The 13,465-nt window shown below is 48.8% G+C and overlaps 1 protein-coding gene across 2 annotated transcripts in view; it reads left to right on the top strand.

Moving 5' to 3' along the window:
• pop1 (POP1 homolog, ribonuclease P/MRP subunit) overlaps positions 1–13,465 on the top strand; it is a 76,191-nt gene that overhangs the window by 10,822 nt on the left and 51,904 nt on the right. For both annotated transcript variants that reach the window (XM_072468465.1, XM_072468464.1), the window contains exon 3: positions 10,284–10,451. In XM_072468465.1, the coding sequence (XP_072324566.1) occupies positions 10,284–10,451 (168 nt within the window). The remainder of the gene's footprint in view (positions 1–10,283; positions 10,452–13,465) is intronic.

Here is a 13,465-nt window from a genome sequence, read left to right as displayed (position 1 = left end):
GTTTTCTCTACAGTTGAAACAATAAATATAGAGTGTGGCTTTTGGGTATCTCATGGAGGCTACAAATTGGGTGTGAAGCATTGAATGAATGATCAGGAATTAACTGGAAGAAAGCCAGTTGCAACTGTGTCAGCCCCAAACGAGAAACCTCTGTGTCAAGCTTGTAACTCTTCACTGGTATATCTGCCTGTAAAGATATTGCTGGGGTAAAGGAATAGTGGGAATTTGAATCGTCATCTTGTGTTTGTATTGAGATCTCTCCGACCTTTTTGTCTGATATTTTTCATGTTTCTTATTTTTTAAGTTCATTTTTTTTATGGATGTGGACTTTCTGGCGAGGCCAGCATTTATTGTCCATCCCTAATTGCCCTTGAAAAGGTGGTGGTGAACCTCCCTCTTGAACTGGTGACGTCCATGTGGTGTAGGTACACCTACTGTGCTTTTAGGCGGGGGTTCCAGCAGCAGTGAAGGAGCGGTGATATATTTCCAAGTCAGGATGGTTGAGTGACATGGCAGCACGGTGGCGCAGTGGTTAGCGCTGCTGCTTCACGGCGCCACGATCCCGGCTCTGGGTCACTGCCCGTGTGGAGTTTGCACATTCTCCCGTGTTTGCGTGGGTTCCGCCCGGATTGGCCATGATAAATTGCACCCTAATTGGAAAAAAATTAATTGGGTTCTCGAAATTTAAAAAAAAAAAGGATGGTGAGTGACTTGGAGGGGGAGCGCCAGGCAGTGGGGTTCCCATGTATCTGCTGCTCTTGTCCTTTTAGATGATAATGGTCACGGGTTTGAAAGGTGCTCCCCAAGGAACCTTGGTGAGTTCCTGCGGTGCACCTTGTGGATGGTATACACTGTTGTGTGCGCTGGTGGTGGAGGGAATGGATGCTTGTGGAAGGGATGCCAACAAGCGGGCTACTTTGTCCTGGATGATGCTGAGCTTCTTGAGTGTTATTGGAGCTGCACTCACCTGGGCAAGTGGAGAGTATTCTATTAAACTCCTGACTTATGCCTTGTAGATAGTGGACAAGCTTTGGGGAGTCAGGAGGTGAGTTACTCGTTGGAGGATTCCTAACCTCTGATCTGCTCTTGTAGCCACAGTATTTATATGGCTAGTTCAGCTCAGATTGTGGCCAATGGTAGCCCCCATGTAGTTGATAGTTTGGATTCGGTGATGGTAATACCATTGACTGTCATGGGGTTATTTGTTTGATTCTCTTTTATTGTAGATGTATCTTTTATTGGAGTAATTTTTTATTCCTTTGTATTAAAAGTTCATCAGAATTTGTTCAGTAACGACTTCCGGGGGCGGCTATGAAGGAATAAGTCGCACATTTGGTGGCTCCCGCTTGGGTCGGACTTTTGGACCTTTTCCCCCGATTTTCTACCGGGCTTGAATTTAAAACTGATGACCGAAGCAATTGTGTACTGAATTCCCACATCGGTGCATGGAGAGAAGGACTAGAAGTGCTCGTAAAGACAGAACCAGAAAGACAGAGAAGGCTTGGGCTGAAGCTGCAGCAGGAGACAGCATGGCGGAGGACCGGACCTCTGGTTTGTCGACTCAGCGGTCAATGGAGCAGCTGATGCAAGTTATTCAGGAAGGCTTTGCTCAGCAGAAACGGGACTGTTTGGACCCGATAAAAGAGTCAATTAAGCGGCTGGAACTTAGATTGGACGCCCAAGATCGGGCGATCCAGAAGGTAGAGAAGGCGCTGGCTGAGCAGGAGGAACATCAAACTGCGGTGGAGTTGGAGGTGGGGATGCAGAGAGACCAGCAGAAGAACATAGAACAGTACAGCACTGAACAGGCCCTTCGGCCCTCGATGTTGTGCCGAGCCTTGACCAAAACCAAGATCAAGCTATCCCACTCCCTGTCATTCTGGTGTGCTCCATGTGCCTATCCAATAACCGCTTGAAAGTTCCTAAAGTGTCCGACTTCCCTAACACAGCAGGCAGTCCATTCCACACCCTAACCACTCTCTGAGTAAAGAACCTACCTTGGACATCCCTCCTATATCTTCCACCCTGAATCTTATAGTTATGCCCCCTTGTAACAGCTACATCCACCCGAGGAAATAGTCTCTGAATGTCCACTCTATCTATCCCCTCATCATCTTATAAACCTCTATTAAGTCGCCTCTCATCCTCCTCTCCAAAGAGAAAAGCCCTAGCTCCCTCAACTTTCCTCATAAGACCTATCCTGCAAACCAGGCAGCATCCTGGTAAATCTCCTTTGCACCCTTTCCAATGCTTCCACATCCTTCCTATAGTGAGGTGACCAGAACTGCACACAATACTCCAAATGTGGTCTCACCAGGGTCATGTACAGTTGCAGCATAACCCCGCGGCTCTTAAACTCAAGCCCCCTGTTAATAAACGGTAACACACTATAAGCCTTCTTCATGACTCTATCCACTTGAGTGGCAACCTTCAGAGATCTGTGGACATGAACCCCAAGATCTCTCTGTTCCTCCACATTCCTCAGAACCCTGCCGTCGACCCTGTAATTCGCATTCAAATTATTCCTACCGAAATGAATCACCTCGCACTTATCAAGGTTAAACTCCATCTGCCATTTTTCGGCCCAGCTCTGCATCCTATCAATGTCTCTTTGCACCCTACAACAGCCCTCCACCTCATCCACTACTCCACCAATCTTGGTGTCATCAGCAAATTTACTGACCCACCCTTCAGCCCCCTCCTCCAAGTCATTGATAAAAATCACAAATAGCAGAGGACCCAGCACTGATCCCTGTGATACACCGCTGGTAACTGGTCTCCAGTTTGAAAATTTTCCATCCACCACCACCCTCTGTCTTCTATGTGATAGCCAGTTACTTATCCAATTGGCCAAATTTCCCTCTATCCCACACTCCCTTACTTTCTTCATGAGCCGACCATGGGGAACCTTACCAAACGCTTTACTAAAATCCATTTATATAACGTCAACTGCTCTACCTTCATCTACACACTTAGTTACCACCTCAAAGAATTCAATCAAATTTGTGAGGCAAGACTTACCCTTCACAAATCCGTGTTGACTATCCCAGATTAAGCTGCATCTTTCCAAGTGATTTATAAATCCTATACTTCAGGACCTTTTCCATTAACTTGCCGACCAGCGAAGTAAGACTAACAGGCCTATAATTACCAGGGTCATTCCTATTCCCTTTCTTGAACAGAGGAACAACATTTGCCACTCTCCAGTCCTCTGGCACTATCCCCGTGGATAGTGAGGACCCAAAGGTCAAAGCCAAAGGCTCTGCAATCTCAACCCTTGCCTCCCAAAGAATCCTAGGATATATCCCATCTGGCCCAGGGGACTTGTCGACCCTAAGGTTTCAAAATTGCTAATACATCATTCCTCGGAACATCTACCTCCTCCAGCCTACCCGCCTGTATCACACTCTCATCCTCAAAAACATGGTCCCTCTCCTTGGTGAACACTGAAGAAAAGTATTCATTCAACGCCGCCTATCTCTTCTGACTCCATGCACAAGTTCCCACTATTGTCCTTGACCGGCCCTAACCTCACCCTGGTCATTCTTTTATTTCTCACATAAGAGTAAAAAGCCTTGGGGTTTTCCTTGATCTGACCCACCAAGGACTTCTCATGCCCCCTCCTAGCTCTCCTAAGCCCTTTTTTAAGCTCATTCCTTGCTACCTTGTAACCCTCAAGTGACCCAACTGAACCTTGTTTTCTCATCCTTACATACGCTTCCTTTTTCCTCTTGACAAGAAATTCAACCTTTCTTGTGAACCATGGTTCCCTCACATGACATTTCCTCCCTGCCTCACAGGGACATGCCTATCAAGGACACACAGTATTTGTTCCTTGAACAAGCTCCACTTTTCATTTGTACCTTTCCCTGACAGTTTCTGTTCCCATCTTATGCTCCTTAATTCTTGCCTAATTGCATCATAATTATCCCTCCCCCAATTATTAACCTTGCCCTGCCGTATGGTCCTATCCCTCTCCATTGCAATAGTGAAAAGACACCGAAGCAATCTCCAAAGTGCTCTCCCACAAACAAATCTAACACTTGGCCCGGTTCATTACCCAGTACCAAATCCAATGTGGCCCCACCTCTTGTCAGCCTATCCACATATTGTGTCAGGAAACCCTCCTGCACATACTGTACAAAAACTGCCCCATCTGAACTGTTTAACCTATAGAGGTTCCAATCAATATTTGGAAAGTTAAAGTCACCCATGACAACTACCCTGAGACCTCCACACCTACCAATAATCTGTTTTGCAATTTCTTCCTCCACATCTCTATTACTATTTGGGGGCCTATAGAAAACTCCTAACAACGTGACCGCTCCGTTCCTGTTTCTAACTTCAGCCTATATTACCTCAGTAGGCAGATCCCCCTCGAATTGCCTTTCTGCAGGCGTTAAACTATCCTTGATTAACAATGCTACTCCTCCACCTCTTTTACCACCTTCCCTACTCTTACTGAAACATCTATACCCGGAACTTCCAACAACCATTCCTGTCCCTGTTCTAACCATGTCTCCGTAATGGCCACAACATCGTAGTCCCAAGTACCAATCCTCCTTCTCCCCCCCCCCCCCCCCCCCCCCCCTCCCCCCCCCCCCCCCCCCCCCCGAAGAGCCGTAGCAAATTTCCCTCCCAGGATATTGGTGCCCCTCTGGTTCAGGTGCAAACCGTCCTGTCTATACTGGTCCCACCTTCCTCAGAATGTACTCCAATTATCCACGTAACTGAAACCCTCCCTCTTACACCATCCCTGCAGCCACGTGTTTATCTGCACTCTCTCCCTGTTCCTCAACTCACTAGCATGTGGCACTGGCATCAAACCAGAGATGAGAACATGGTTTGTCCTGGCTCTCAGCTTCCACCCTAGCTCCCTAAATTCCTGTTTTAAATCCCTGTCCTTTCTCTTACCTATGTTGTTGGTACCGATGTGTACCACGACTTGTGACTGTTCCCCCTCCCCCTTAAGGATTCTGAAAACACGGTCCGAGACGTCACTGACCGTGGCACCCGGGAGGCAACATACCATCCGTGAGTCTCTTTCGCTGTCACAGAACCGTCTATCTGTCCCTCTAACTATCGAGTCCCCAATAACTATTGCTCTCCTGCTCCCCCTCCTTCCCTTCTGAGCCACAGGGACGGACTCCGTTCTGGTGATCCGTTCTCCGTGGCTTACCCCTGGTAGGCCTTCCCCCTCAACAGTATCCAAAGTGGTATACTTGTGACTATGGGGAACGGCCACAAAGGATCCCTGCACTGACTGCTTCTTCCCAGCCCCTACCACCATCACCCATTTATCTTGATTCTTCGGCGTAACTACATCCCTGAAGCTGCTATCTATGACCACCTCTGCCTCCCGAATAATCCGAAGTTCATCCAGCTCCAGTTCCCTAACGCGGTTTCTGAGGAGCTGGAGATGGGTGCACTTCCCACAGGTGAAATCAACAGGGACACTGACGTCCCTCACCTCATGAAGCTCCTGGAGAAGGTGGTGGACCTAGAAAATAGGTCCCGCCGGCAGAACGTGAGAATCGTTCGGCCCCGGAGGGGTCCGAAGGACCGGACGCTGGGGCATACATCGCAGACATGTTTGAGAAGCTGCTGGGGGATGGGGCATTCTCCCGGCCCTTGGGGGTGGACAGGGCTCACAGAGTACTCGCGAGGAAGCCGTGAATGGGAGATGGTGGTGAGATTCCACAGGTACGTGGATAAGGAGCGCATTCTACAGTGGGCCTTACGGAGCTATAAGTGGGACAACAGTATCCTGCGGGTTTACCAAGACCTGAGTGTGGCGGTGGCCAGGAGAAGAGCAGGCTTCAACCAGATTAGGTCGATCCTTTTTAAGAAAAAGGTGAAGTTCGGACTGTTGTACCGTCCTGTCTCTGGGTCACGCACGAGGAACAGCACTTTTATTTTGAGTCACCTGAGGACGCGCTGGACTTTGCGAAAAGGAAAGGACTGGTGGTGGACTGAGAACTTTTGAACTTTGCTGCAGCGTTCATGTTTTTTTTTCTGTTCTTTTAAAAAAAGTTTCTCGTTTTGTGGAAGCTGTTTGTAATGCCTTTTGCATTGATTTGGGACCAGCGGTAGAGCTGAGTGAGTTAAAGTTTTCATTTGCACTGTTGGGGGATGGAGGTGTGCTTGTTTAGATCTTGATGTTTTTCTGTCGGGCAATTGCGTGGGGATTGTTTGATGTTGGAGTATGTTTGTATGAGCGGGGGGGGGGGGGAACAATGGGTGGGAGACAATCCAGCACCAGGGAAGGGGGTCACCAAGCTAGCTGGGCTGGCTAGCTCATGGAAGCGCAGTGGGGGGGGGGTGTGCATATGTTCGGTTTAGTAAAGGGGTTGGATTACAGAGTGCTGTTACTGGGGGGGGGTAAATGTTCTGCTGACGAGGGAGGGACTTGGGTTAAGCGGCAGAGAGGAGGTTGGGGGCAGAGGCTGCCTAGGGGCGGGCCGGTAGAGGCGCGGAGCATGGGCTGGAGGCGGGCCGAATAAAGGGGATGGCTGACCGGCGAAGGGGGGGGGGCAATGAGCCCCCCAACTAGGCTGATCACCTGGAATGTTCAAGAGTTAAATGGGCCGGTCAAGAGGGCACGTGTGTTCGTGCATCTTAGGGGAGTGAAGGCGGACGTGGTAATGTTGCAGGAGACGCACCTTAGAGTAACTGACCAGATTAGATTGAGGAAAGGCTGGATGAGTCCGGTCTTTCACTCGGGAATGGATTCAAAGACTAGAGGGGTTGCGATCCTGATCAATAAGCGGGTGGTGTTTGAGGCGTGTAGAATAGTTTTGGATGCGGGAGGTCGGTACATTATGGTCAGTGGGAAACTGGAGGGATGCAGGTGGTATTAGTAAATGTGTATGCGCTAAATTGGGATAATGTGGAGTTTATAAAGAGGATGCTGGGGAAGATCCTGGACCTGGATTCGCACAGGATGGTCATGGGAGGGGACTTCAACACAGTTATTGACCCTGGCTTGGGCCAGTCAAGCTCGTAAACAGGCAGGGTGCCAGCAATGGCAAAGGAACTAAAAGGGTTCATGGACCAGATGGCGGGGGTGGTGGTGGTGGTGGATGGATCCATGGAGATTTGGGCAGCCGAGGGTGAAGGAGTTCTCCTTCTACTCACACGTGCATAAAGTGTACGCCCGGATTGATTTCTTTATTTTGACAGGGCCTTACTGGCAGGGGTGGTGGACACGGGGTACTCGGCGATCACAATCTCAGACCATGCCGATATCCCTGTTGAATGTGGGTGCCAAATTGCTGGCCAAAATTTTGTCCTCCAGGATTGAGGATTGTGTTCCAGACATTATTGGGGAGGACCAGACGGGGTTTGTAAGGGTAGGCAGTTGGTGGCCAATGTAAGAAGGTTGTTAAACGTGATCATGATGCCCCCGGAAGGTAGGGAGGTGGAGGTAGTGATCGCAATGGTTGCAGAAAAGGCTTTTGATCGGGTAGAATGCAACTATCTGTGGGAGGTGCTGGGACGGTTCGGATTTGCGCGGGGCTTTATTGACTGGGTCAGGTTGCTGTATCAGGCTCCTGTGGCAAGCGTGCGGACGAATAGGACAACATCAGACTATTTTAGACTGTACCGGGAGACGAGACAGAGATGCCCCCTCTCCCCACTGTTCGCGCTAGCTATAGAGTCGTTGGCAATTGCTCGGAGTGCCTCCAGGGGCTGGTTTGGGGGGCGGGGAGGGGGGGTGGGGAGAGCACAGAGTCTCGCTCTATGCAGACGACCTGCTTCTGTATGTATCGGACCCGATAGAGGGGATGGAAGAAATCCTGAGGATTCTAGAGGAATTTGGCCAGTTTTCGGGGTATAAGCTAAATATGGGGAAAAGTGAGATGTTTACAGTCCAGGTGAGGGGACAGGAGAGGCGATTGGGGGAGCTGCTGTTTAGATTAGTGGGGGGGAGCTTTAGGTACCTAGGCATTCAAGTGGCGCGGGAATGGGACCGGCTGCATAAATTAAATCCGGCCCGACTAGTGGACCAAATGAAGGACGATTTTCGGATGTGGGACACGTTTCCGTTGTCACTGGCCGGGAGGGTACAGACGGTGAAGATGACGGTCCACCCGAGATTCCTGTTTCAATGTCTCCCCATCTTTATTCCGCGGTCCTTTTTTAAACAGGTCAACAAAGTGATCACTGGCTTTGTTTGGGCAGGCAAGACCCCACGATTAAGGAAGGTAATGCTTGAGCGGAGTCGGGGAGAGGGCGGCTGGCGCTGCCAAATTGTAGTAACTATTACTGGGCGGTGAATATAACCATTATCAGGAAGTGGGTGGTGGGGGAGGGGTCGGCATGGGAGCGTATGGAGGTGGCTTCATGCAAGGGCACCAGTCTGGGGGCGTTGTTAACTGCGCCTCTGCCGTTCCCACCGGCATGGTACTCCACCAGCCTCGTGGTGGTGGCGGCCCTGAGAGTCTGGGGGCAATGGAGGAGACATGTGGGAGCAGAGGGAGCATCGGTCTGGTCCCCAATCTGTAATAATCACTGGTTTGCCCCGGGAAGTATGGTTGGGGGGTTCCGGATATGGCGGAGAGCAGGGATTGAGAGGATGGGGGATATGTTTATAGAGGGGAGCTTTCAGAGTATGAGGGCACTGGAGGAGAAGTTTGGGTTGGCGAGGGGAAACAAATTCAGGTATCTGCAGGTGCGGGACTTCCTACGTAAACAGGTGTCAACCTTCCCGCTCCTACCCCTAAGGGGGATTCAGGACAGGGTAGTTTCCAAGGGGTGGGTAGGAGAAGGGAGCATCTCTGACATTTACAAGGAACTTATGGGGTCAGAGGAGATGCAGACCGAGGAGCTGAAGCGCAAGTGGGAGGAGGAGCTGGGAGGAGAGATAGAGGATGGTCTATGGGCAGACGCGTTGAGTCGAGTCAATGCATCCGCAACATGTGCTAGACTCAGCCTGATACAATTCAAGGTCGTTCATCGGGCTCACATGACAGTGGCCCGGATGAGCAGATTCTTTGGGGTGGAAGACAGGTGTGCAAAATGTGTGGGAGGACCAGCGAACCATGTCCACATGTTCTGGGCCTGTCCGAAGCTTAGGGGATTTTAGCAGGGGTTTGCAGATGTCATGTCCACGGTGTTAAAAACAAGGGTGGCACTGAGTCCAGAGGTAGCGATTTTCAGGGTGTCGGAAGACCCGGGAATCCAGGAGGAGAAAGAGGCAGACGTTCTCCCTGATAGCCCGGAGACGGATACTATTAGCTTGGAGGGACTCAAAGCCCCTGAAGTCGGAGACCTGGCTATCGGACATGGCTAGCTTTCTCTGCTTGGAGAAAATCAAGTTCGCCTTGAGAGGGTCACTGTTAGGGTTCACCAGGAGGTGGCAACCGTTCGTCGACTTCTTTGCGGAAAATTAATCGTCAGCAGAAGGCGGGGGGGTGGGTTAGTTTAGCTAAGAGTAGGGGGTTAATAAAGGTGGGACCTGTAAGGGAGAGAGACGGCTTTTGCACTATGTTTATAGTTTCATGTACATTGTTTATTTTCTTGTTGCTATAATGCCAACAATACTTCAATAAATTGTTTATTTAAAAAAAAGAATTTGTTCAGTAACATTCCTCCACAGTTTCTAAAAAGTAATTTCGGATCAATTTTCACTCTGGGCTCTGACATGCCCAGCATTAACATTAACTGGGATCGTAACGTGCAATGAAAGGAGAGAATCTGACCATCTTCCCTTGATGTTCAATAACATTGCCTTCACTGAGTTCCCCACTGTCAACAGCTTGGAACATTGACTAGAAATGTAACTGCACCAGCCTGCTAAATACTGCTTTATCAGAGTGTGGCTGCTATCGCATGCTAACAATCACTTGGAACCACAGTTGGCTGACTCAATCATTGGAAAGCTGGCTTAACCGTTACCGTCAGGTGTTTGCATTTTCTCAGGTTCATGTTCAACACATTTGATTGGGTACTTGCGAACCTTCTCTGGCATTTTTTTATAAATACAAAATTGGCCAAAAGCTTTATCTTGGCCTTCACGTTTGTTGTTCAGTTGTTACGTTTTGTCCGCCTTCCTTTTATCAAAATAAAGTACCAGAGAATGCCATTGAAGCTTTAGTATAAATTAGTTTCAAACAGCCAATCGGGTGTGTTTGTGGGGAGTTGAGATTGGAGGAATTTTGTGCGAAGGCGGATTGTTGGGATTGAGATCTGATCAAAAAGGAACAGGCTTGCTGGCCATTTGTTTCAGAACTCCAGGAATTCTTTTTCACCATTTTGGCCTTTTTCTTTTAAAAATCCAGGTGTTAATGGTGATCATGGGCAACAGCAGCAGGTGGGATCCAGCCATCAGCCATCCAGTTACGGTGACCGACAGAGGGGTTCACACAGAGGAGGCTTCCGAGGGCAACGAGGGAGCTCGAGAGGAAGTTATCGTAGTTATTCTCAAGAAATTCCGAAAATCATAACTGGTAGGTGTTCTGCAGTAAATAGAAGCTTGTTTTTATCACTGTTGGAACTAATGAATTTTAAAATACCGGCTTCTAAAGCTCTGCTCCTCTCTGACTGTTTATTTAATGATGCTCTTTAATCTGGGTGCCTTGTAATGATAATCTTTATTGTCACAAGTAGGCTTACATTGGATTGGATTGGATTTGTTTATTGTGACGTGTACCGAGGTACAGTGAAAAGTATTTTTCTGCAAGCAGCTTAACAGATTAAGTACATGGGAAGAAAAGGGAAGGAAATAAAATGCATAACAGGGCAACACAAGGTATACAATGTAACTACATAACACCGGCATCGGATGAAGCATACAGGGGTGTAGTGTTAATGAGGTCAGTCCATAAGAGGGTCGTTTAGGAGTCTGCTAACAGTGGGGAAGAAGCTGTTTTTGAGTCTGTTCATGCGTGTTCTCAGACTTCTGTATCTCCTGCCCGATGGAAGAAGTTGGAAGAGTGAGTAAGCCGGGTGGGAGGGGTCTTTGATTATGCTGCCCGCTTTCCCCAGGCAGCGGGAGGTGTAGATGGAGTCAATGGATGGGAGGCAGGTTCGTGTGATGGACTGGGCGGTGTTCACGACTCTCTGAACTTTCTTGCGGTCCTGGGCCGAGCAGTTCCATACCAGGCTGTGATGCAGCCCAATAGGATGCTTTCTATGGTGCATTTGTAAAAGTTGGTAAGAGTTAATGTGGACATGCCGAATTTCCTTAGTTTCATGAGGAAGTGTAGGCGCTGTTGTGCTATCTTGGTGGTAGCGTTGACGTGGGTGGACCAGGACAGATTTTTGGAGATGTGCACCCCTAGGAATTTGAAACTGCTAACCATCTCCACCTCGGCCCCGTTGATGCTGACAGGGGTGTGGACAGTACTTTGCTTCCTGAAGTCAATTGCCAGCTCTTTAGTTTTGCTGGCATTGAGGGAGAGATTGTTGTCGCTACACCACTCCACTAGGTTCCCTATCTCCCTCCTGTATTCTGACTCGCGTTATTCGAGATCCGGCCCACTATGGTCATATCGTCAGCAAACTTGTAGATGGAGTTGGAACCAAGTTTTGCCACACAGTCGTGTGTGTTCAGGGAGTAGAGTAGGGGGCTAAGTTTGCAGCCTTGCAGGGCCCCGGTATTGAGGACTATTGTGGAGGAGGTGTTATTGTTCCTTCTTACTGATTGTGGTCTGTTGGTCAGAAAATCGAGGATCCAGTTGCAGAGTGGGGAGCCAAGTCCTAGGTTTTGGAGCTTTGATATGAGCTTGACTGGGATTATGGTGTTGAAGGCGGAGCTGTAGTCAATAAATAGGAGTCTGATGTAGGAGTCCTTGTTGTCGAAATGCTCTAGGGATGAGTGTAGGGCCAGGGAAATGGCGTCTGCTGTGGACCGGTTGCGACGGTATGCGAATTGCAGTGGATCAAGGCGTTCTGGGAGTATGGAGGTGATGTGCTTTATGATCAACCTCTCGAAGCACTTCATTATGACTGGAGTCAGGGCCACCGGACGGTAGTCATTGAGGCACGTTGCCTGATTCTTCTTTGGCAGCGGTATGATGGTGGTCTTCTTGAAGCAGGTGGGGATCTCGGAGTGGAGTAGGGACAGGTTAAAGATGTCCTCGAACACCTTTGCTAGCTGGTCCGCGCAGACTCTGAGTGCACAACCAGGGATCCCGTCCGGGCCCGTCGCCTTCTGAGGGGTCACTTTCAGGAAGGCCGATCTGACTTCGGAAGCTGTGATGGTGGGTACCTGTGAGTTATGGGCTGCTGGGGCACTCGACAGCGAATTGTTGGTTACCTGCTCGAACCGAGCATAGAATGCATTGAGTTCATTGGGGAGGGGCGCGCTGCTGCCGGAGATACTGCTCGGCTTCGCTTTGTAGCCCGTTATGTTGTTTAGTCCTTGCCACAATCTCCGAGAGTCTGTCTGTGACTCTAGCTTGGATTAACTCTAGCATCAACACTGCAATGAAGTTACTGTGAAAATCCCCTAGTCACCACACTCCTGTTCGGGTACACGGAGAATTCAGAATGTCCCAATTACCTAACAGCCCGTCTTTCGGGACTTGTGGGAGGAAACCGGAGCACCCGGAGGAAACCCACGCAGACACTGGGAGAACGTGCAGACTCCGCACAGACAGTGACCCAAACCGGGAATCAAACCTGTGACCCTGGAGCTGTGAAGCAACAGTGCTACCCACTGTGCTACTCTGCTGTCCGAGTTGCAGTGAATGGGGTTATGACCTTCAACAGCACCCTGTATTCTGTGAACTAATTGACATTGAATTGTAAATGCCAATTTTGTTCAGCAACTTATTTAATTTTTGGATCTTCAAACCATTCAGAAATTCCACCTATTCACATGTCCTTCACGCATACAAATTTTATTCTTCGAGTAATTGCTAAATCACTACATATTGCTCCAATGAAAGGTCATGAAGGAGACCAATGACAACATTTTTTTTTTTGCACTGTTGCTTGGTGTACATCTGAAGATCCAACACTAAACTAAGATTTGATATTCCCACCCTCAATCCATTAAGTTTAAATAACACATTGGAAATGATAAAATTACAACTATGTCCTGGCATGTGCTGAGGAGTAGTATATTAGAAATGTTCTTTTGAAGTCTAATCAGTAGTTCGCATAATCTTCCGTGGCTTGCACTGCTGCCTCACAGCGGTGAGGAGCCGGGTTCGATCCCGGCCCCAGGTCACTGTCCGTATGGAGTTTGCATATTCTTCCCCTTTTTGCATGGGTCTCACCCCCACAACCCAAAGGTGTGCAGGTTAGGTGAATTGGCCATGCTAAATTGCCTCTTAATTGGAAAAAAAAGAATTGGGTACTCTAAATTTATAAAACAAAATAAAATAACCTTGATCTTGAATTCCTTCAATCATAGTTCTTCAGCCTTGACATTCTAAGACTCAAACTCTTCTGCTTTGAAGTGGAATTCCTACATCACAAAAAAGTGCAGAGGATACTGGAAGTCTGCAGAGGG

This window comes from Scyliorhinus torazame, chromosome 11, assembly GCF_047496885.1.
Source record: "Scyliorhinus torazame isolate Kashiwa2021f chromosome 11, sScyTor2.1, whole genome shotgun sequence".
Taxonomy (NCBI): Eukaryota; Metazoa; Chordata; class Chondrichthyes; order Carcharhiniformes; family Scyliorhinidae; genus Scyliorhinus; species Scyliorhinus torazame.
The sequence above is the reverse complement of the archived record's forward strand: the minus strand, read 5'-3'. Positions and strand labels throughout refer to the sequence as shown.